Source organism: Lepidochelys kempii, chromosome 5, assembly GCF_965140285.1.
Source record: "Lepidochelys kempii isolate rLepKem1 chromosome 5, rLepKem1.hap1, whole genome shotgun sequence".
Lineage (NCBI taxonomy): Eukaryota > Metazoa > Chordata > Testudines > Cheloniidae > Lepidochelys > Lepidochelys kempii.
In genome coordinates, this window is record NC_136384.1 from 87,340,260 (window position 1) to 87,365,272 (window position 25,013).

A 25,013-nucleotide genomic window follows, 5' to 3' on the forward strand; every position below is an offset into this window, starting at 1 on the left:
TCACAGCCAGCATTTCACCCTATCTGTGATTTGGGGTGGCGTGTCATAAATATAAAGGGAAAGGTAAACACCTTTAAATCCCTCCTGGCCAGAGGAAAAACCCTTTCATCTGTAAGAGGTTAAGAAGCTAAGACAACCTCGCTGGCACCTGACCAAAATGACCAATGAAGAGACAAGATACTTTCAAAGCTGGAGTGGGGGGAAACAAAGGGTTCTCTCTGTCTGTGTGTGGCTTTTGCCGGGACCAGAGCAGGAATGCAGGTCAAACTCCTGTAAAAAGTCAGTAAGCAATCTAGTTAGATATGCGCTAGATTCTGTTTTGTTTAAATGGCTGACAAAATAAGTTGTGCTGAATGGAATGTATATACCTGTTTTTGTGTCTTTTTGTAACTTAAGGTTTAGCCTAGAGGGATTCTCTATGTTTTGAATCTGATTACCCTGTAAGGTATTTACCATCCTGATTTTACAGAGGTGATTCTTTTACTTTTTCTTTAATTAAAATTCTTCTTTTAAGAACCTGATTGCTTTTTCATTGTTCTTAAGATCCAAGGGTTTGGGTCTGTGTTCACCTATGCAAATTGGTGAGGATTTTTATCAAGCCTTCCCCAGGAAAGGGGGTATAGGGCTTGGGGGGATTTTCGGGGGAAAGACGTTTCCAAGTGGGCTCTTTCCCTGTTATATTTGTTAGACACTCGGTGGTGGCAGCAATAAAGTCCAGGGACAAAAGGTAAAATAGTTTGTACCTTGGGGAAGTTTTAACCTAAGCTGGTAAAAATAAGCTTAGGGGTTTTTTCATGCAGGTCCCCACATCTGTACCCTAGAGTTCAGAGTGGGGAAGAAACCTTGACAGGCCTACCAACACTACTGTCTACCACAAAGGAGACAACCTAGGGTTTGCCTATACTTACTGGGATATCGATGCGCGGCAATAAATGCATTGGTGGTCAATTTAGCGGGTCTTTGACCCACTAAATTGACTACAGCTTGGTCTCCTGTCGACTCCTGTACTCCACCTGAACGAGAAGCACAAGTGGAGTGATGGGAGACCATCTCCCATCAACATAGCGTAGTGAGGACCCCATGTTAAGTAGATCTAAGTATGTCAAATTCGGTTACGTTATTCATGTAGCTGAAGTTGCATAATTTAGATTGATCTCCCCCAGTGGTGTAGACAAGGCCATAGTCTTTTTTTACCTCCTTCCTTCTTTCAGTCAGACTCCATCTGCTTTTAGCATTACACTGCTGCAGTCTGAAAGAGGAGCTTTAGGTTCACTACAGAGAGCTTTAGAGTGTGAAAATTTCCTCTCTCAGTATGCAGGGAACTTTAGCTACATTTAGTTATGAGTAAGTTGGAACCTGTTGATCTTCCTTTTGGGATTTTGTATTCTGCATCTTCATTCCTTCTGACTTGCGGGTCTCATTGTTAATACCATCATCAGTTCTGGGATGGATCCAAAGGCATACAGTTTTGGCCAAGATTCAGACTAAGTTTTTGGATTCTTCTTATGAATGTTAAGCTGTGCATTTGAGGTGGTGATTGGAATACTTTTTTTTTTTAAATTGACTCCACTAGAACATTATGCCAAAATTCCTGAAAATTGAAACTGACTGACTTTGCACAGCTGTAATATGCTGGCAAGAGTTTAAAATCACACCAGTTAGAAAACACCTGCCTCCTTTCACTCACTATGACATCCAGTCATTATACAGGAAAGAAAAGAATGCAGTCACATAAGATAGTGTTGGAAAGACTTTGTGTCCCAACTACTAACTGCAGCACGCATTCCTAATTTGCCACAGATCAACACAGATCCCCCCACCCCCAAATCCCCAGACACAAATCAACACAACCAGTAGACACAATAGAAGCTTGAGATTCTGTCATGGGTATTTTTAGTAAAAGTCAGGGACAGGTCTCGGGCAATAAACAAAAATTCAGACGCTTGCAACTTGTCCATGACTTTTACTAAAAATATGGGTTTGGGGACAAACAAAGCAGTGACAGAGCTTGCAGCTGTTCCAGTCCCGCGACTGATCCTGTGGAAGGGAGTGTTCACTGCTGCTCTAGCCCCGGGGGGCTAACCCAACCCCAGCCACTGCTCTAGCAGCCCCAGGGCTGGCCATTGGCCAGCTGTTCCCAGGACTGCTGTCCAGGGCTGGCTGCTACTCCTGTGTTCTTGGGGCTTGCCATTGGCCAGGTGTTCTGATGGCCTGTGCGCTCGGGCTGGCAGATGTTCTGGCAGCCCCTGGGCTGACCACTACCTAGCTGTTCTGGCACTTGCTTCTCCACAGCCTTGGGGCTGGCTGCTGGTCAGCTTTTTGGCAGCCCAATATGGCTGCTGATCAGCTGCTGGTCCAGTAGCCCCAGAGCTGACAACTGCTTCAGCCCTGCCCCAGAAGAAATTCCAGAGGTCCTAGAAAGTCATGAATTTTTTGACCGAATCCTATCCCTAACAATAACCAACATGCATAGTCTACTGAGTACCACTGTGACAGCGAGAATGACCATGGTTGATGGCATCACACCACGCATCATGTAGTGAAGTTCTCAGATCGGAGTCAATCCTGCAAATCCACAAATTTCTGGTGTGGCCCTGTGGGCAACATCCAGAAAGGCTCAGGGCATGCTTCCCTTTGCGCGTTGATGGAAAATTTGAGAGGCTGGTGTGCTAGGGTGTTTTAGTCCATCCTGGCAATATGACCAAAGAGCACACAATGCCACTTTTGGATGTAATGAGCGACTGAAGGAGGGTCAGATCTCTGCTAGATCGACATTTCCCAAAAAGTCAAACCAATTTATGCTCAGGCTTTGGCACTCACAGTGCGTATGAAAGGCCTCTAGCTACTCCAAGTCTGTCTGTAAGAGCGTCCAGGTTTCTGACCTGTATAGCAATACTGGTAATACAGAAGTTTGATAGATCCTGAACTTTGTCTCAGCTTAACTATGTTTTGAAGACATGGACTTTGTGCATGGGACAGCGAGACCTATTCATTGAAGAACATCTGGTTTGCTGCCACTGTTTGAACTCTGCTTGCAGCACAGGTACAGAACTCATCAATATTCTCCAAGGTACTTGACAGCCCCCAACCCTGCATGAGGGTTCTGGTGACCCAGTTCTGGATCTTGGTCTTCCACCATTAGACATTCAACCCCATAATATAGGCTGCACCCTGAAGGACTGGGCTGAAATTCTTTGACCTCTCCACAAGCAAGGTAGTGTTGCTGGCATAGTCTTGTCAGTGAACACTTCTTGATCAGCCTTGATTCTGATATGGGGAGTAGTAAGTCCAAATATCGAATCAATAGCTTGATAGAATAGTGGCAGGGCAAGAATAAATCACTGCCACACATGTGTAGTTGTGTAGAAATGCAGTAAAAGCAGTGAATCAATACACACTCTTGCACCAATACCAGTGTGAAGATCATACACCAGATTTAGCAAAACACACAGAACGCTAACTCGTTTCAGTGTGAGCTAAAGTGCTAACCTGTCAACCGAACCAAAAGATTCTTTGATGTTGATAATGTCACATGAAGCAGGTGTTTAAATTCTTGGTGCAGTTCAGACAGAAGCCAGAGGGTAAGGACAGCATCCACTGTTGACTGCCCAACACTGAAACCTTATTGCTGCGGACAATGGTGTCCAGTAAGGAGCTGCTGCCTCCTACCAAACAAAATGTGATCAGACCTTTCCAAGGACCAATAACAATGAGGATGGCCAACCTACAATAACCCCAAACTCAAACAGTCCTTCATTGTAGCACACACCCTTCATTCACCACCAACACAAATCAACACAAAATGCCAAAGCACAATACACACTCACCCACTTTCACTCATACTTACCATAAGACCATAAACTTCAGTGTCAAAGCCTACCACTAGTAAGCTCATAAGAACTTAATGCCACAAAATATCTAACAATCTCAAACTGGTAGATCATACTATAGATGTGAGTTAAGGGCTTAAATATACACCAGCTCTTCTGGGCAGGGGCCAAGTGGTGACACATGGGGGGCAGGCATGTGGGGTCAAGTGACTTTTCCCCCACCCCTCCACCTCCCGAGACTTGCTGCTTGGCTTGTACTGAACATGCTCAGTAATACTGCTGAAGCCAGCTGCCGTTACTCTGCCCCCACTATCAGAAGGCACGGATCATCTCTAATTGGTTCTGGGTTTGTACAGGGCACTATCCCAATACAAATAATAAATAAAGTTTTGGTCTCATAAATGCTTCCAAAAGGTATTTAGATATACTTCACCCAGAAAACTATACTAAACACTCTACATGTCTAAATCAAAGTGATAATACAAACAATGTTAAAACAATGCAGAATTCATACCAATTTACACAGATAGCCCTGAGGTGCAAACGGAGACAGTAATGTTTCAAATCAAAACATTCCTCCCAAATCTTCAAAATGCACAGGGGCAGGGTTTCAAATAAAAGCAGTTGATCTTCTGCTGAATCCACTGAGGAATGCCACTTCTTATAAATTGCCACAGCACATCTTCTGACGTAGCAGGGTAACTGTGGAAGCTGTGACTTTTTGGCAGTATGCACTGATGAATGAAACCTCTTTATTGCTTAATCCGGTATAAACTGCTTAACTATTCTTAGGATCTACAGTGCGCCTGTCTATAATGAAGGGCAACGGTTCTGGCCATATAATCAGTACTTCAATGAAGTTGCCTGAATCATATGTTTGTCCATGAACACATTTCACTAAGGTCCTTTAAAACCAACCAACCAGAAAACACTGTTCATCCAAAACATTTGTCCTGATGTCTGTTATCAGTAATTACATACAAGGAAAGATGTAGAGGAAGCAGAAATATAATCTGATCACATTCTAACTGTTTACTGATATGTTTATTGATTGCCTTTCATTTTGTCCAAGAGTTTGTGTTTTGCTTATTTATTACCATTTTAGTTACCCATGCATTACCAGAGATTGAGAATAATCTGCAATTTAGATGGGATTATTCCAAACCATAAAGTTTTTCTAACAGACAGTTGCCAATCTGCTTCTCATCTTGATCTCAGATTAATTTCTAAATTGCCAAACTGATGCCAAACAAATGTCCTATTGTTGCAAGATACCTCAGTTAGTTAGTTGATGATAATCAGAAGGGATGCTATGATTATTATTAAGTTATACATAGATTGGTGAAATGTTGGCTATTTGTGTGTCTTTTAAGTCTCACAGTGATTTTAAATAATGTGACAAACACAAATTTTAGGCTGGAGCGTCCCAAGGTTCTACAGTGTCCAACTCCACTGGCTTTCTGGTAGTAAATATAACGAGGAATATTATTTTCTGACAGCTGCAAAAAACATTCATATGCTGGAACTATTAAAGGTTTTTCTCTCTGTTGTTTTTTTTAAAACTACACGATTTCAGTAGGGGTGCATTCTGTCCATAGTGATTCGTCATTAAATATAAGAGGCTATAATGTTCTGAAAAGATAGGATCCAAATCTGCATAAATACTCAATTTTCAAATGTGAAAGATTTTTTTATAAGTTAAACATAGCTTTATAAATAATGTAGCCTAGCTGGGCATTAGTTGTACACCAGATGCAGTAAAATTGCTGCTACTTAATGCTACTGTAAAGCCATAAGAAATTTTCATTTGGCTGTTGAAGTTGGCTGGTTTAGTTTCACAAACGTTATAATGACATTTCCGAAAATCATAAATGAAGACTATTACAATAGTCTATGAAAAATCCAGATTCCTGAACAATGAAGTTGGGTTCTAAAGCAGAAAATGCTAACTGAATTGAAGTCCTGTTTTCCTTCACTTGTAGTTAGGTGATTAAAAAATTGTCCTTCAAAGTCACATGAAATAATAATAAAAAGTTTACCTCAGTAATCTACATGTAATATGTTTTACATATCCTACAAAACTAACCAAAAGACAAAGCCTTATTGGTTATGGCACTCAATTGGTTATGACAACCAGATGTGGTTATATTTGCTAAGAGTGAACTTCCCTTAGTCTAGCTCAATTGTATTTTCTATAATGCTGTTTTCCAACCCTACACAGTTATACCCCCCTCCTCTTTTAGCGTGATGTAACAATATAGTGCTGATGATGAGATTCATATTGCTGGCAGCAATCTAAAATTGGCTAATCAGAAGTACATCTTTTTGTCCTCTTTCTCAGCTCTAGAGTGCTTACTATACTGCTTATTCTCAGCAAGAAGGGTTTCTTTATTAATTCCACAGTAGCATAATATCATTCAGAATCCATGAACTCTGATACACGAAGTATCTAGTGAAGCAGAAATTCCCATGGGTTAGAGGAGAAATGAGAGAGCTTGCATTAGAATCTAACTCTATAAAAATGTGAATTTTAAAACATTATATTAGTCATTGCAAAATCATAGAATATAAGTAAACTCGTGAACTGGTTTAACTGTAATTTCTTGCATGCCTTTTGTGGCTGAAATGCTGGCACATTTGATTTTAATCTGATGAAGATGATTAGCCGGGAAACAAAATATAGTGACTTCAATAAAGCTATGCCAATGTACAACAGCAGATGATCTGGCACAGTATGTCTATAGAACCTCATAAGTGAACCTCTATATCCTGGGATATTACAGGATGCTAATAGACTGACATACAGTTTTTTTTTAAAGGAGCCTTTGATTATTAATGCAAGCATCTTTGAAAATAACTACCCTAGGGGATTCAATTAGATAAGTATACAAAGTGCTAAGAACCATAGGTATAAGTCTGGAATACTATACTACAGAAATAATATTTGAACAAATAAAATCATACTTACATGGTTGGGTTCTACAGTGTGTTTGGAATATAGAATTACACACAGACGCAAACATCATAGTACTTCAAAGGAGACACAATTACTGCTATAGAATAAAACTGAGAACAAATTAAATATTCATAGAGTTGATTCATAGAAATGTTAGCTTGTTGTGGAATGTTAAAAATATGCACACAAAAATTAGGATTTAAACACCATAAAGGTGACATTTCACTTGTTTTCTTTCTTACAAAATCATGATCCCTTTGTGTATGTCAGAGCTGCGTGCAGGCCAGTAACCAGATGGAGTTGGCCAATATTCCCAGCTGCTAGTTGTAGCAATTTACATCTGTAATAATGGAAACAAAATTGAGCATTTTAGTTTTAAATAGAAGGAGGAGTATTTTTTGCCTGGAAACTGCAGGTGCCAACATTTTATTTGTTTGCCTACTGTACAGACTGCACCATGAAAGATGCCAAAATTAGTGAATCAGCTTTTCCAGCATTGAAATGTCTTTACTAGAGTGCCATCATCAGAAAGTGATTCATCTAGGACTTATGCTACAGTATTGTGATGGACACGGCAGAAATACAAAGTTATATACCTCGAGGTTTCAGCAACAGACCCAGTAAGTAATAGAGTACCATAGTATACACATCACTCCTTGTTAAAGATAAATATAAAATTTGCAGTTATTCTTTGTAGCTTCATAGCAAAACTGATGCAATACAAAATCCTTTTAGAGGTTTAATTTGATATAATCCTTTCAGCTACCATAATGGTTTTATTTGAAAATTCCCAGAGTGATTCCACATGGAAAAAATCCGTGAATAAACTGATAAGGACTCTTACAGCAAAACATAAGAGCAAAAATCTCCTTTCAGGTCTTCCTGGAAGACTGACTGTGACAGTCTGCTCTCCCTAAGTGCATAGATTTCCCATTGACTGTGCTGTAGGTACTGATGGGAGATCCATATATAAGCACAGTAGAATACAAGTCATAATGGAGGGCATGCATCATAAAAGTGAATTTTGATCTATGTACTAAATCCTCTAGGTTATCAATGCAATCCACTTCACTAGTCAGAAGCAGTGGCATACATCATGAGCTAAGAAGCTTGATTTAATTTCCAGGGCAGCTTCCTAACTGGAAAATGTCAAAGTAACATGTTGTGAATATTTATGGTCTACAAGCTTCTTCCTTCTCTGTATAATATGCACTGAAGCCAAATGACTTTTTTTGTACTATTCACGTATACTCTGAGAAATAATGACACAGTCCCCTGCCTTGAGGCCAACGCTAGGCTGGAAAAGAGGACAAAGTTTAAATTGGATAATAGCTTGTTTTGTGAAGATGTTCATGTCCTCAGGGATGAGGGAAAAAGAAGCCAAAGAAAGCATAAAAGGAACTGAATTCTTACATGCTGGTGGGAGGTAGCTGAAATCTATAGCAGTCAGAGGTAAAAAGATCACTTTGCGTTGTGGCAGTTTTCTTGCCTAAACTTCAAGGGCCAGCAACGAGTAAGGCATGTTGGTAAGACTCCTATGGAAGGATAAACCAACATTCAGAATTCATTGGCAGCTAAGCAGAGAGAAAACAGTTCCCATGGAAAGGGGGCTAAATTCCTATCTTTGTGAGGGCCAGTGCTTTGCGTGAAAGACAGTTGTTTACCGGTACTAGAGCCTAGTGCATCATGTATTTGAGTTAAATCTGTCTTCCTTTTGTTTTGCTATAACATAGAATCATAGAATATCAGGGTTGGAAGGGACCCCAGAAGGTCATCTAGTCCAACCCCCTGCTCGAAGCAGGACCAATTCCCAGTTAAATCATCCCAGCCAGGGCTTTGTCAAGCCTGACCTTAAAAACCTCTAAGGAAGGAGATTCTACCACCTCCCTAGGTAACGCATTCCAATGTTTCACCACCCTCCTAGTGAAAAAGTTTTTCCTAATATCCAACCTAAACCTCCCCCCCTGCAACTTGAGACCATTACTCCTCGTTCTGTCATCTGCTACCACTGAGAACAGTCTAGAGCCATCCTCTTCGGAACCCCCTCTCAGGTAGTTGAAAGCAGCTATCACATCCCCCCTCATTCTTCTCTTCTGCAGACTAAACAATCCCAGTTCCCTCAGCCTCTCCTCATAAGTCATGTGTTCTAGACCCCTAATCATTTTTAACATATATTGATATGATTAATATGTAGATCCATTTTGAATGTTGGTTGCTTCCTCTGTTTGTTTACCACCAAATCAACACATATGGAACCAGAAACGGGATACTATACAAAGCAACCAGCTCAGAAGTCTGAGTGTGGTAGACTTAGCCCAGCAACTCAATGAAAGATGCATTTTTTGTTCTGGATGTTTTCTTGTTACCATCTGTTGGGAACTGAGAAACTTCTGATTTATTTTTCTGAAATAATCTTTATATATTCGTACATTGAAAGGCCAGAAGGGACCATTGTGATCATCTGGTTATACCTGGTAGATACCTGGTTATACCTCCTGTATAACACAGGCCAAAGAACTTCCCCAAAATAATTCCTAGAGCAGATCTTTTACCAACAAAAAAAGCCAATCTTGATTTAAAAATAATCAGTGATGGAAAATCCATGACGACCCCAGGTAAATTGTTCTAATAGTTATTACTCTCACGGTTAAAAATGTATGCTTTATTTCCAGTCTGAATTTTTTTAGCTTCAATTTTCAGTCAATGGGTAGTGTTGTACCTTTCTCTCCTAGATTGAAGAGCCTGTTATTAAATTTTTGATCCCCATGTATGTACTAACAGGCTGTAATCAAGTCACCTCTTAACCTTCTCTTTGTTAAGCTAAATAAATTGAGCTCCTTGAGTCTATCACTAAAAAATATTTTTCAATCCTTTAATTATTCTCATGGGTCTTCTCTGAACCCTTTCCAATTTTTCAACATCCTTCTTCAATTGTAGACAACAGAACTGGATGGACTCAGTATCCCAATAGTTCTCACACAGTGTCAAATAGAAAGGTAAAATAACCTCTCTAGTCCTACTCGAGATTCCCCTGTTTATGCGTCCAAGGGTCACATCAGCTCTTTTGGCCTCAGTTTCACTAGGCACTCATTCAGCTGATTATCCACTGCAATCCCCAAATCTTTTTCAGAGTCACTCCTTCCCAGGATAGAGTTCCCCATCCTGTAAGTATGACTATGTTCTTTGTTCCCTAGATGTATATATTTATATTTAGTTATATTAAGACACATTGTTTGCTTGCACTCAAAGTGATCTTTGTATATTAGTGGCCTGTCCTTTTCATTATTTACTACTCCCCAATATGTGACTCGGTTTCCCCTCTCCCTTGATTTTGCTATTTACTTGGTTGAAACAAGGCAGGCGGCACAGTGATTGAAGGAAAGTCACTAAGCAAAAAAGAGAATCTAACATTGCTGGGGGTAATTATGGCAAATTTCTAGACAGGTCAACAAAGTTGGCAGAAGTACTACCGGTTGGGAGAAAATTCATTGACTGGTTTTAACTGTGTTCAAGAGGTCCAAAAAACGTAGAATAGTTTAAAGTGGGAAGCCTGTTATAGGTGAAGGTTCCCTCTCACTCTATCAAGAACTGAGATGAGACTTTATCCAGTAAAGGAAAAACAGGTTTGAAGGACTTGGAAACCGACCAGGGTCTCCATATGAAAGATGGGTGTCACCTGGTAAGACAGTGTGCAGATAAGCTGTTGCTTGCTTTCAAGATTTATTTTCTCTGTGTTGCCGGCACCCAGTGCCCAGAGGCAAAACAACAGCAGGGGTTCGTTACCCGGTGTGCGTCACTCAATAATCACAACGGGGTGGAGAAGCAGAAAAGTTTATTTGCAGCTGCAAACAAGGTACAGGGAGAATAGAATCTCAAATCCTGCACCTCAGAGCAGGTCATTACACACACTTTTATATTCCTTAATGCGACTGCACTACACATCAGCCAATCAAAACTTTACACAAATACTCTGCCTTCCTTATATGGGTTACAACAATATTTATTTCCTGCAACCTCTAACAAGCATTCCTAGCAACTTAAACAACCAGCACATTCTGTCTGGCCTTGTAGCTGTCTCTCCTTTTATCTTTAACTTGGCGTCAGCAAACCTTACTCAAACCAGCCAGGCCTGAATTCTATTAAGGGGGGTTGAGAAGAAGCCCTTAGGCCTTCAGCAGGGAGACTTCCTCGACCCTTATGGCCTTCCATCCCCTCAACTTAACTAGTGGCCATGCCCTGGGGTCTCCAACATCTGTAATTATTTTGTTCTAAATACATTCTATGCTTTGTGAAGGCTGACCGGTCACTGGTAAACGCTGTCATTGTCCCTGGGAAATAACAGGACAGCCAGTGAACTCCACTCAGACTTGCTAAGGTGATCACAGTGAGGGAACGATTACAGGAGGAAATTTCAGCCTAAATCCCCAGTCTGGAGGAAGGGAGAGGAATACAAGTTGTCACCCCAAGACAGGTTACAGCAGAAGCCTGAGATCTGAGTGAGGGTGCTCTCGTGGGGGCTACAATGGGATTAAAAGCACAGTTACCCCCATGAGTTTGACATCAGTTATACAATTTACTTCAGTGGTGGGCAACCTGCAGCCCGTCTGGGTAATCCGATGGCAGGCTGCGAGACAGTTTGTTTACATTGACTGTCTGCAGGCACGGCTGCCCGCAGCTCCCAGTGGCTGTCGTTCGCTGTTCCTGGCCAATAGGAGCTGCGGGAAATGGCGTGGGCCACAGGAAGGTGCTGGCTGCCGCTTCCTGTAGCTCCCATTGGCCAGGAATGGTGAACCATGACCACTGGGAGCTGTGGATGGCCATGTCTGCACACGGTCAAGGTAAACAAACTGTCTCGCACTGATTTATTATGAATGAGGCAAGCTCCCAAAATTTAATCTGTTCTACATTCAGCTCTGGAAAGAAGTCAGAATATGTGCTCAAAAGAAGTTCATCTGCCGCTGATCAGCACAAGAGCAAAAACATGCAGGGCTGGCTGGGCATTAGGTGCAGCTAAAGGGTGCACCAAATTGGTATATTACCAAAGTAGCGTCTACCAGTGGGTCCCCGGGAGAAACTGATGAGGTTTAAAAGTGCCCTGCTCTGGCAGAATCTCAGCAAACACTTGCCGTCCCTGGGGATAAGGCTTAGCAGGTTAGTAGACATGAATCAGTTTCATAGTAATTGTCTTCACAAACTGTTATAAAATGTCTTAAAACTGTGAGGTATTTGTTTGGCATATCTTACTTTTTTTGTAATTACTTGTAAAGTGCAGAGTATACTATTAATTGTATCAAACTGTATAACTATGGTATAGTGTATTCCCGTATAATGCAAAAGGAGCCATCTAGTGTAGGCAGTCGGTCCATATTGCTTTACAGTGTTATGCTGATAGAAAAGCTGAAAAAAGAATAGTGGCTTTGATAATTCTTTGAATTGTTGCCAACTAGCTGTCCTTTTGATGCATCGTGTCAGCCACTGTGTTATGAAATAGCCCACTGGAATACATTTAAATAATGATTGATTGAAAAAAAATGTCTTCAAAGGCTTCAGAAGATGGAAAGCAAAATGGGACACATCTGAATAACTGTCAACACAGAAGATTGCGACCAAAATAAGGTTAGCTACATTCATGCAACTGACTTCAAGGGGTAGGTGAAAGGTGAATTGGCCCTCTGATTACAAGTATCATTTCCCAGTGCCGTGCTATCATCTTGAGTTAGATTGAAAATGGCTCTGAAACATCTTAACTGAGATTTGACATAGTAAATGATACTTGTTGTACATGTTTATTAGTAACTTTCACTTTTGTTCTAGTAAGACTAATGTTGCCACTTTTTAGAAATTTAAATTCTTGACATGCTGAGCATGAGTCTGACAACCCAAAATGGGAAGTGAAATAAAAATATTTGTTTCTTTTTTCTACTCAGTCTAAAATCAGTGGCTCGACTCTTGGTCATGCTGCATTTGTTTTGCATTGGGTCACAAGTACAAAGTGACCTGAATCATGGTTGATCCCACTTGTACAGTGCAGGAATCCTCTGGTGATGTTGGGCTACTGAACTGACGTCTTTGCCCAGCTCTCTTACTGGCCCTGGGGTAGAGGGCGTATCTGGAGGAAAAGTGCATGGTTGGGGCATCCCTATGTTCTGCATTGTTCAAATGACCTTTGAACTCTTCATTTGTTGTGAGTACCTATGAGGAATCTCTGTAGGCTACAGTGCTTTGACAGCTTCTGGCATTTTCCTCTGTGGTTGAGTGTTGCCAGCTATAAAGCAGTACTGGCAAAATATGACTCCTTTAGATCAGCTCCTGAAAGAATAAAAGAGAATGTCCACTCCCTTCTGTTACTAGACGTAGAGCTTTTCTCAACTTCTAGGAAGCCAGGATTCTTCCCAAAATACTTTCCTTCTACTAGTGGGAGCTGCTTGTCATTTGCTTTCATCTCCAAGCAGCAAATCTCAATTTGTACATCTCCCAACGATATACCTCTTGTGTATGAAAAGATCTCAACCAATGTTGTGTGCTATCCAATAGTTTTTCTGTGGCAATGAGGATTTTCACTAAATGCCTGGTGTCATAACCATTTTTCTTTGTTGTCAAGGTATCTTCCTGTGTCTAGATGACTGGTCAAACAGAGCACATACAGCATTAGATGTGTTGATTCAGCTGTCATGTCAAGTCCATGTGGCTTCACATATACAAATCAAAATCCATTTTCAACAGAGCACAAATGATATTTCTTAGAGCCCTGATGAACTCCACAGCTGTGAATCTTTCTTGCCAGAGGAGAAGTTCCATGTTGGTTCCTTATTCACATTGCGGGAGGTTTGGCTCCATACTTCTCAGGAAGCCTCTTTAAGTTATTACCTACAACGGACCAAACTTATCTGCAATTTCTCCAAACTTTTTGTAGAGTATAAGTATTAAAACAGGGTCAGTCCATCTCTGTTCAAAGGCTCTCCAAATGGAGTGTAAATGTAACTGTTATAACTGGGGTTCAGGCACCTGGAGATATCTGTTCACGTTCATGTAGGTCAAAGGCATGCTTTCTGTGAGGTTGCACTCCATATGCTTTATGAATGTGAATATGATGTAACTGGAATATGCTTCATGCAAAAGGTCTCTTGTAAGGCATCATTACAAAGGTAAAAACCTACTGAATATGTTCATCCTATTTGTATGAATGTATCATACTTGTAACTGAAACTAGAAATATGAACTATTACTCTGAGGTCCTATTGTAATTATGCAAAGTGTGGGCCATTAATGGCGGCTTGGAATCTTGATGGCTCCCATTAACTAGGACAATTGGTTGTAAATGGCTCTGTTTACTTGTACACATGTGCCTTCCTGTACTCATGTCTCCCAGCTACTAGGTAATGAAGATTTGTTTGATGCAAGTCTGTTTAATTACAGAGAATGCACATACGGTCCTATTTCCCTGAATGTGGGAGAAATAAAACAACAGGATATAGTTTCTTTGGTCACAGCTCCAATCCTCTTTGAGCCATCAAAAGCACAGAACTCTCTCTAGGCTTGTTTCTCATGGCCACACTATGAGTGCTTCTCTGGGGGCCTTTGGAGCTTCTTTGCTCCTTCTCTGTCTGGTTCTATAGTGGTTATATCCCCTCTTCCACACACACATACTGACACACAGCTACAATCAAAATCAATCTCCCACCCCATGTTACATTCAGCCCATAGTGAAACCCCTCTACCTACATAATTCTGAATCTTGAACTAATCAAAGGTGTATTTAATTTAGCATGAATGGAAGGCAGTTGTTATGCCCACCAACTCCAATGAGTTTTCTCCCAACCCCCAACATAACTATAGGATAAGACTGCAGAGGCAAAAACATTAAGGTCATTCAAGTGGTGATTAGATATAGACCTTAGATACAGTTTTTAAAAAGCTCAGTGTCACTGTTCAGTGTCCATTTGCTGTTTTTGGAATTGCTGCAGTTTCCTTTTGATCTTATTATGTCTCATATCTTTAAACAGAGTTAATATCTGCTCAATAAAATAATTTTTGAGTCCTAAAAGTGATCTACTATCTTAGTGCAAGCATACAGGCTCCTGCTGTTCGGTAGACAACTCTATAAACTCTTGCTTAGTTAGTTTGCTTACAAGTATGGTTGCAGTTGTATGAACATTTAATTTATTTAAAGTATGATTCTGTTATTTAGCCTGAGGAAAAGCAAAACAAGGTATTTACTTCTCCGTATGTTTTGGCATTGTTTTATCTCCACTGACATTGCTAGCTACTTAATTTCATTTAACTCATGAAATGAACTTTTCTAAGCACATTAAATCACAATTACCAGTAGGTTTTATCAAGAAAATTTGTTGTAGCATGTGGAGCCAAATTCATCCCTGGTTTAACTATTGAATTCAGTGTAAAATCAACTTCCATGGATTTCTCCATATGAGAAATATGCTGCTTTGTTAACCAGAGAAAAGACATATATACTATGTGACCACATTAAGCGGTGACATAAAAGATGATGTAAGTTATGTACTGATAAACTGGTGTGAGCAAGGATACATTGCAGTCAGCTGCTGTAAATTGGTTTAATTTACACACCAAGGCAGCAAAAGGAAGTAGTATAGCAGTATGAAAAATAATGGGGTAGCACACCTGAAATAAACGTTAATCAGTGCTCCAGTTTCTGTTCTATACTTTGAAAAGCTTTTCACATGAAGCAGCAGGAGTGGGGCAGCCTGACAAGCTGTGAGGCCAGGTGAGAAAGCTCAATCATCATTTCATACTTTCTCTGCTGGGAATGTAAAGTTTTAAACACAGTGAATATGATTGTTTTACTAATTCCCTGGGCAGCTCCACTCTCAAGATCTGCATCTGTTCTAAATCCTAAAGAGCACCTTCTGCCTCCAACTGCCTGGCTCTTCTTCTCAGCCCCTTCCAGGTTTCTTATGTTCACTTAAGTTGTTCATACTTATGCTGTTCTATTTATAATGTTTTAAACATGTAATTGTTATGCTTTCTGAAATTATACATATAAAAGATATGCATCTAAAATGTATGTGTTCAGAAGTCAAAACCTGCATAGGGTAGTGGTGAGGGGCCGCAGTGAACTAGACGATGGGAAGGCAGGGGCTAAGGGGGCTGCTGGCAGGATAGTTGAGTAGCTTACATTCCTCATGCTATAGGAGATGCACAGAGGGAGAGCTCTTCTCCTGCATGCTTTAAAAAGAGCACTCCCCTCCTGTGAACTTCCCCAGGGTTTAGTGACAAGCTGCAGGCATGGCCCTTGCTTATGGCTCAGCAACTGAAATGGGTGTTCAAATAACTGATTGAGCTGTAAGTAGGTTCTTTTGATGATGAAGACAATTTTCTGTCTGATCCTTTAATGTGGCTTATCCTGCAAAATTACATTGCACAATACATTCTCTATTTAAAAAATAGTGCAAAATGTATTGCATGCCATGAAGTTCAACGTAGAACACATTTTTACATCAAATTAACTTTACAAATAATATTAGATGACAAACATTGCAGAAATTGACAGAAATGGTAATGAATGAGAGTTCATGATTCAATGTCTGCATATTAATAACTGTTGAAAATGGTCCATTTCTTAGATTTTATAATTGTGCAAATGAGTCTCAATATTTAACTGTCACATTTCAGAAATTTGTTTGCTGGGGGTATTCTAAAAAGAATTAGACTTATCTAAAAATGTTCAAAAAGGAGTCATTTTAAAATGTTTATATCCTATATCTTAGTTAGCAGGTTTATATGTAAGTGTTGCATAGGTGTTTGGAACTCAGTAAGTACCAACAGCTGGCTGATGGGAATTGTGTGGTGTTTGACCACATTGTAGACCCTGGCAGACTGATGGGCAGAAGAGTACAAAGCAGGGGACACTCCATTAGCCTGTCAAGTGGCTCCAAAAGACAAAGTGCTGCTAAAGCAAAATGGTAAAACACAGATTTATAAAGGAAAGGGTTTGGGCGTAAGAGGTGGAAGGAATGGTAGCTTTTCACATTGGGCTAAAATTGCAAATTTAATGAGAATCCCAGCTTTCAGCGCACAATAAATATTATAGGGATTTTTCATAGTTGTAATTAATACTACAAGTAGGTACCCATTCAGGATTATTAGATATTTGCACCACTTCTGTCAGACATGTTACCCATAAAGAGGACTTGTGTTATGTTTGCTTTTGAAACCTCACTGTAGATCCCTCAGGCACGCTCTGTGCAGATAATCCCAACAGAGACAATTGCAGCAAGGGACAATGGGTAATAAAGAAGATTGTATTAGACATCTCTTCTGACAAAGTGTTCAGGAGGTGATTGGAGACAACAGCAACCTGCCTAGGGCTTCTAATTCAGAACAACGCAAACCAGTGCTCTGTATTTTTCAGGGGAGTTTGTTCATGAGCGGGGGGAAAATGCCTCCTTCCCATCCCCCACTCAAAGGAAGGCTGTGGGAAATATAACAAAAGTTAAATGATTGAAACAAAATATATGTCTTATATAAATATGAGAAACAAAAAAGCTATTTTAGACGAACATTTATTAAAGTTGCAAATTCAACAACTCAAAAATTAGGAAATACCTGAATTGAGGTTGCTGGGCCAGGCACATAACAAAGATTACTGCACAAATTAGTGAAATTTAAATGTTCCTTTATTGGAGTTACGGAGTTCCATGTTCACATTGATATTCTTAACCTCTATTCCCTAACTTTTTGGCTCCTTATTTGCCTGCCTATTTACCAAGCACTAAGGAACACACATTCAAAGACTTTGCTTCAGGCCAAGGTACTGGAGCTATTAACCCTTTACATTACAGTGTAAATGCCACCACGCTGTTCCACAAAATAAACCTTATTCCTGTCCTAAGGAGATCATGACAGTCCTTGATCTGTCTCTTGAGATTGCCAGTGTGCGTGCCAATAAGTGTTAATTTTACTGTGTTTTTTTTAATGAAGCAGAACATAGGAAATTTGTAGGTGTGGAACGAAGGGGGTTATAGCTGCTCAGAAAGCAATAGTGGTTGGTGTCGGGTCAGGATGCCCATGGAGTAACATGGGAGACATTGAGCCAATGGGTTTAGAGGCATGCATGCACTGGTTAAGGTCATAACTCTAAATTCAACACTGTCCACCTCATAGGAAACCCTACAACTTTAATTACATAGAGTTTTTTAGCTGTTATTTGGTGTTTTTCCTAAAGGACATGATTTAACCCCAAATTCAGTTACTGCTGATGTGCCCAGATTCAAACTGGCGACTCACAGATGATTGATTGTTTACCATAATTTACATTTGTTATCCTATGTGGCCAGTGCTTCAAGAATCCTGGAAACATGAATTAGTCTTCACATGAGCTAAATGAAGGAAGACCCTGATTTGCTTGATGTAATTTTAGAGGTACAGTGAGTTTGATCTACAGAACCTGTGGCCAGCAACTTGAAATACCAGCAGAATAGATTATTATAAAAACATAACAAAGTGTTACAGCCCAGGAAATTTCAAATAAATACTGAACAAACCTCCAAACATTTATTTTCAAACAAAACAGACATTTCTCTCAACTCAGTGGCTTTTTTGTCGTAAACTGTGGTGGATGTGAGAGGCACTTGGCCTTAGTTGACTTAGTAAAGAGCTGTTTTTTTATGTAATGAAATATTTTTGATTGTCAATTAATAACAAAACAACTCATTCATAATAATTAATGATTGTTATAAAACCTATCTCTGTGATTTCACAAAGAGTGCTTTGAGTTTCTGGAAAGCTTACATGCAATGCAGAGGTTGACTTTTTTTTTTTTAATCTTATTGGAACAATGAGACAAAACTTATGCAATTGCATTTGTTCTTTTAAACTATTGTACAGATGCTTTTTTACAATTCCATTTTCATGGACTATATATGTATCTTATGCAAATGATCCCTTCTTTGCTTGCTGATCACTTTACTGGACATTGTATAATGTTTCCCTTTGATGTAATTGAGAGGTATCTGCTTAAGGGAAAATTTGATAAATGACAGAACTATAGAATTGCTCCTGTAAAAACTGTGTTTGTACTATGGATACTTCTGCAGATGTGATCATGATCATTTCTCTTTAGTAGTCCTGACACTTAAAAAATGAATTCTCTACTTATTTGAACAAGCATGCTATTGGTAGTCACTGTAGTCATCTTTACGTGATTCCACTATATAAATGCATCACTTCTTGTGATTAACAGGGAGATTCAAGGCCAGTTTCTCTGTGCAGTTATAGTCCCTTTGTGCAACTCAGGTACTACAAAGGGGTCATATCTGGCCACAAAAGACCAGTAGAGAATTCCTCTGTCAGTGCGGTTTTCCTGCTGGAACAGGTGTGCCACAGTTATGTGCTGTGCCTGTGCCCCATTCCCTGCAATGATGGGCATGTCAAAGGACATAGGGTGGGGTGAGGACAGAGTGTGGTGAAGCTCTGCTATACTTATTCTCCTCCGGTGTAAGGTATATTAAGGACTCTATACCAATAGCACAACTTGGAGAAGCCAAGCAGCAGCTCTAAACTGTGTTAGGTCTGTGGCTAGTCCTGAAAATTAGGGAGAAGTAACCATCCCCCCTTCTGCCTTCTCCCAGTGTCTGTGAGAAGTAGGTCTCTGGCACAGAAGAGAATCTAGCATTTGGTGTTCCAACAGTTCATGCTTCCATCTATGTGGCATGGTGTGGTGACTCAATATTAGTATAGTGGCAGCATACCGTCATGTGGCTGCTGAATTTTTCTTACCCCACTTCTCAAGCTGTTTGTTGATAATTGAGTACATTTTTAAATGAAAAAAGATGTCACCTAATTGTAAGATAATACAGAAGTGATGGAGAAATTGAGAAGAAAAAACATAAATAAATAAAAACAGAGAAACCAGCCAGTCTATAAATGCTGAATTGTAATCATATTCAAAGCACAGTACTATAGTGACATATTTAGGCCCTGATTTTGCCACCTGTGCTCTTATTTATACTTCTAAATCCTAATTAAGGTGCCTAGATAGAAGCATCTGTTTAATAGACTAATATTAGGCAACTAGGTTTTTAAATTTTACCATAAGGGGTTTAAACCAGGGAAGCTGTTATGTTGAAGTAGTACATAAATGCATTGTAAACGGGGGGTTATAGCATTATGGATGTGCCCTCCATGATCGGCCAGAGCAGAGCTCTCTTCCTGCAGAGCATATACACCAAGCTGATTTAAATATTCAAGACTCATTCAAAAAAACAAGGAAAATTGTAAAATAAAAGTAATTTAAAAAGAGTTAATGTTGAGATTGTGAGTCACAATCCTGCAAACTCTAAAACCCAATAATGCACTTTTATTACAAAACATTGTGCACATTAAACTCCCCATAAATGTTAAAACTTATGGAAATGAACACATATATTGTTATTCTCAACTGTTATATTGGCTGCTGCTGCATATGGTAGAAATTGCTGCTATGTAGTGTGTTGCTTAAACATTTGTCAAGGATGTCTAGCGTCTGGGGAAAGTGGCTCTTTTTATCTGACTGTATTAAATAAAATAAAATATAAGCCTTCCTCATTCACTGTCACTGCACCCCCGTAATTTTGCCCACCACATCATAACTTTGTATGCTAATATGTGGAAAAATAAAAATAGTGGTCCTGATAAATTCATAGGCAATTATAAAGTCCCATTTCCTATTTTATGAGATTAATTTACTAATAATTTGTTCTTTGCACTTTGTGTTTAGGGTGGGGTAGGCTGTGTAAATCAGTTTGGGTGATCGTGAAGAAACTGATAACAGAGAACAGGTTGGGTCCAACTGTCATTTCCACACCTTTTTCTGTTTGGGTCCTTTTAAAAAGATGTAGAAAATTGGTGCTGAAAGTATAATATTGATTTTGATTATTAGTATATTTCAGTGAAACACACTTATAAACTTAACTCTTTTTTTATCAAATGTTCTGTTTAGGAATTATTACTACTACTATTTATATAGTGTCCAAAGAGTGCTAGTTGCTTGATAGAGTACAAGATGTAGGCCCTGATCCTGCAACACTTATGTATATACTTAACTTTTCTCCTGTCAGTAGCCCTACTGATTAAGAATGTGCATAAGTGTTTGCAGGATCAGGACCTTAGTTTGTATGCCTGAATCTGCTGTTTTCTGATTGGTGGCTTTGGAAAATCATATAAAGTCCCTCCATACGCTTACCTCACTTCACCCAACATAAAAATAGACATATAAATATTTACTTTGTGGGAACATTATTGTGGTTTGCATTTATGATTTGTAAATTATGGTTTTTCAAAATTAATTATGGTTTGTCAAAATGTTTTGAGACCTTGGCATGAAGACATTGTCTAAGTGAAGAATATTATTATAATTAACAAACATAGACCATACACTGAAACGTCCGTTGCAAAAGAGGGATACAGGATGATGGGGAAAAAAAAAAGTAGTAAAGCAAAATCACAATGTATCTTAGTATTTTTTGCTCAGATTCCTCCATTCAAACAGTTTCAGGGAATCCTTTTTTTTTTAATGGCACCCACAGGTAATAGTGAATATATCATTTCTAGGTCATCTGTAGTGTGAATTTAATTAGTCTTTTTTATACTTCTATTATGAATTAATAATTTGTATCTTTCTACAACTTTTATTCTATTCTTTTTTTCTTTTCTTTCCCCCTTTACTCTCAAAGGAGCTGGTGGTTGGTCTCCTCTTGTGTCCAACAAATATCAGTGGCTCCAGATTGATCTTGGTGAGAGAACTGAGATCACTGCAGTTGCTACCCAAGGTGGATATGGGAGTTCGGACTGGGTAACAAGCTACCTCCTGATGTTCAGTGACAGTGGAAGGAACTGGAAACAGTATCATCAAGAAGAAATCATTTGGGTATGTTTCTTTAATAATAGGTACTGAGTTTCAGTGGATAAATTGGAGCATGTGCAATGTATGCTGCTGCAAGCCTACTAGCTCAAGCAGGGCAATAGAATTTAAAGAATTACTTTGAAAGGGCTATCCAAATAAATAGCTAAAAATAAATCTTAATTTTACTTTCTACAAGATAATTTTTTTTAGATTATTCCATTAAAAAGTCTAGAGGGTGTGATCTGAGGAATAAAAAGGTAATGCACAATCTTTTTTGTGTTGCTATGTACAGTGGAGTGGTGATTTTCCTTCACTGTCACTTTTATTGTATTAAAGTGGTTAAAATATTTTACTGTTCTTATTTCTTTGGATAATATGGTCTAAGATTTAAAAAAAAAACCCCGAAAATAAATGGAAACCATTACTTTAAAAACAAAACAAAACAAAACAGTGCAAGCACAAAAACTTTTGGTGGTAATATCTATTGAATCTGGTTTCTGATGTTTTGAGCCCCAACCCCCTAGAAAACCATCCTAAAAGATGCTCAGCCTCTCAATCCCAGCAACCTCAATGATAGTGGACGATGCTTAGCGCCTCAGAGGTGATGTCTGGAGTCCATGTTACATGTGCATTTTTGCAATACTCGACAAAGGGGGGGAACTTTTCTTGATCCTCAGTGGTTATTAATTTGTGCAATGAAGCAAGAATATTGATACTCCTTGTACTGCAATTGTATCCTGCCTTGTTTGATTCATTTTTCAATTTCCTATGCTTTCACTTCAATAATTTCTTGCTGCAGTGAGTGTCAAAGGTTAATTAAACATTATGTTAAAATGTATTTCATTTTATACATTTTAATTTTTGTTGACTTTTTGATTTTAAGTGCTCTTTTCATTCCATTATTGCCAAGGCCTTGTGTATGGTATAATGTGATTATGCAGTAGCATAAGTTGTTGCATAATTATCTTCTTTTTGAATTTGCTACATACTTGGGCTCCAGCATGTGTTTTCATAATAAGAAAACAAATATCTATTCTAGTCTATATGTTCACAAGGGGGGAATCTAAATGGCAAATGAGCACAAACTGCTACAGTATTGTCTTCTGGAGTTTGTGGACAGACTGAAACCATACATCTGAGAGGTGTAAACTGCCTGAACTCTACACTGAGGTGTTGATTCTGAAACCTGACAGAGCTACTTTAAATGTCAGTGATGGTAACTATTTTATTGGTGATCATTGTAGCTGAAACATCAAACTTTCCCATGGTTGTTAAGTGTAGTTGCAGATATTGGAACTGGGTCACCATGAAGGAAGCTAATTGTTGTGATTGCTGTGGTAGAGAAGGAAGACATCAATTCCCATTCCTCAAACTTAGTCACAAGGGACGCTGTACTGATTGTAATGTGCTGGACCAGAGGTTGGAGGCAGGGTTTGTGGGAGTAGTGATGCAGAACTCAGGGGCACTGTTCTTTTTTTAATACCCTTCTTTCTTTATACCCTTCTTTTTATTTCTAGCTGGACTTTTACTTTTCTTTTCTCCAAACTAAGTAACATAATTTTGGTCTTTATATGGAAGCTCTCATGCCTTGAATTATTGTATAGTCCTTCTCTTGACATTTTAGAGTTCTGTTATGACTTTTCTCAGATGAAGGGACCAACCTTAAATGCAGGATTCAAGTTAAGCTCATCCCATCAATTGATAATTTCATTATATTTTCTGTATTATTTTCTGTCCTCTGAAAACAATTGATCCCCTTCTAAAATCATTGGACTGTCTCATCTGAGAAAGGAGAACAGGTTGCGTGATTCCTTATTTCCTTTTGGACTTCCACCGTGCATTGGGCAAACAGCTTCATTGAGATTTTTATGGTGATTCCTAGAGTTTTTGCTTTGTTCCCCCCCCCCACTTCCCCTGAGAGTTTATAAGTAAATCAGAACTCATCAGTGTGAGCAAACAGTTTGAAGTACACTGTCCCTTCTAATATGTGTTACCCTGCATTGTACCTATTACAGCTCCCATCAAGTCGCCCAGTTGTCCTATGTTTGTTGAGTCTTTCTGGGATTTGTGAAAATTCTTTCTAACCTTGAATAACAAATCTGTTTATTCCTTCAGTAGAATTTAATGTCTCACTATTTGGTTCCTTTTAAGGGTTATTTATGAATATTGAATAGCCTCGGTTACCCCACAATTGAGTCTAAATTGAGCTGTAAAGCAACTGATATTGGGGCTGGGGTGGAGACTCACCATCCTGGTGACAAGTCCCAGAGCTGTTGTGCCTTAGAAATGCACAATACTTGCAGGGGAGTGCGAAGTGCATACGGCCTTGACAACACCCTTTGAAAGGGTGCAGCATTGTCTTCTCCAGTGAAGGGCCTGATCTGCTGAGGAAAGATAGGTCTGTGACTCCTCCCCACATCTCCATCCATTTTGAGCAGACTATTACTGCTGAGGAGCTATGCAAGTGGAGTTGTGGTTGTTGAGCACAAGAACTAGGATTGTGCTCTCAGCACTACTGCTGACTTGCTTGTGGGTATATGTCCCCTTTGTCCATCCATACAGGGCTTGGGACAGTCTGGCCCTTGATCTCTTCCTACTCTGTCAGCTGACTGCTTAAACATATTCCCAACTTGCTATCTCTTGATCCATGAAAAAACCTTATCTGTCATTTTTGCATACTGTTTACCCTTAAAGATTCTTTAATAAAAGCTTTTTGGAAAGACTGGAGAGTATAGCTAACAGTTCTGTTCTCTTATGTTTTATTAACTCTTTCAAGGCATTCTGATAGGTCAGTCACAATTTCCCTTTTCATAACCTGGGCAGATTTTCTCTGTTGTACTCCTTTATTTGCTCAACGATTTTTCTTCGTACCGAAATAAGACTTGCCTATCTCTCTGTAATGCCTAGGATCAATCTTATAATCTTTTTCTGAAACTTGGTACAATTCTAACCAGCCTTCAATTCTCTAATGAAGCAGCTCTTATTAATAATAAAATACATATTTTGATAAGTCTTTGACCTTTTATAAAGGGTTCATTTAATCTTTGGAAGAGATGAATTCTGTTTAAATTAATTTTAGATGTTCCTTTTTATTACTTTACACAGTTAATGCATTTGAACAGTGGAAACTATGTCTCTTAAAACACATTTCAGCCTGCTTCCATCTTCCTGTTTTTTAGGATATAATTACAGACACAATGACAGGTTTCAGAGTAGCAGCTCTGTTAGTCTGTATTCGCAAAAAGAAAAGGAGTACTTGTGGCACCTTAGAGACTAACCGATTTATTTGAGCATAAGCTTTCGTGAGCTACAGCTCACTTCATCGGATGCATACTGTGGAAAGTATAGAAGATCTTTTTATACACAC

The 25,013-nt window shown here is 39.2% G+C and overlaps 1 protein-coding gene across 6 annotated transcripts in view; it reads left to right on the plus strand.

The window, feature by feature from the left end:
* CNTNAP4 (contactin associated protein family member 4) overlaps window positions 1–25,013 on the plus strand; it is a 310,922-nt gene that overhangs the window by 68,002 nt on the left and 217,907 nt on the right. For 3 of the 6 annotated variants that reach the window (XM_073344939.2, XM_073344938.2, XM_073344935.2), the window contains exon 3: window positions 21,477–21,670. The exons of 2 other annotated variants lie outside the window; for them this stretch is intronic. In XM_073344939.2, coding sequence (XP_073201040.1) covers window positions 21,477–21,670 — 194 coding nt within the window. Of the gene's footprint in view, window positions 1–7,287; window positions 7,407–21,476; window positions 21,671–25,013 lie in introns of those variants that run through there. One more of the 6 variants, XM_073344937.2, reaches the window with a different exon arrangement.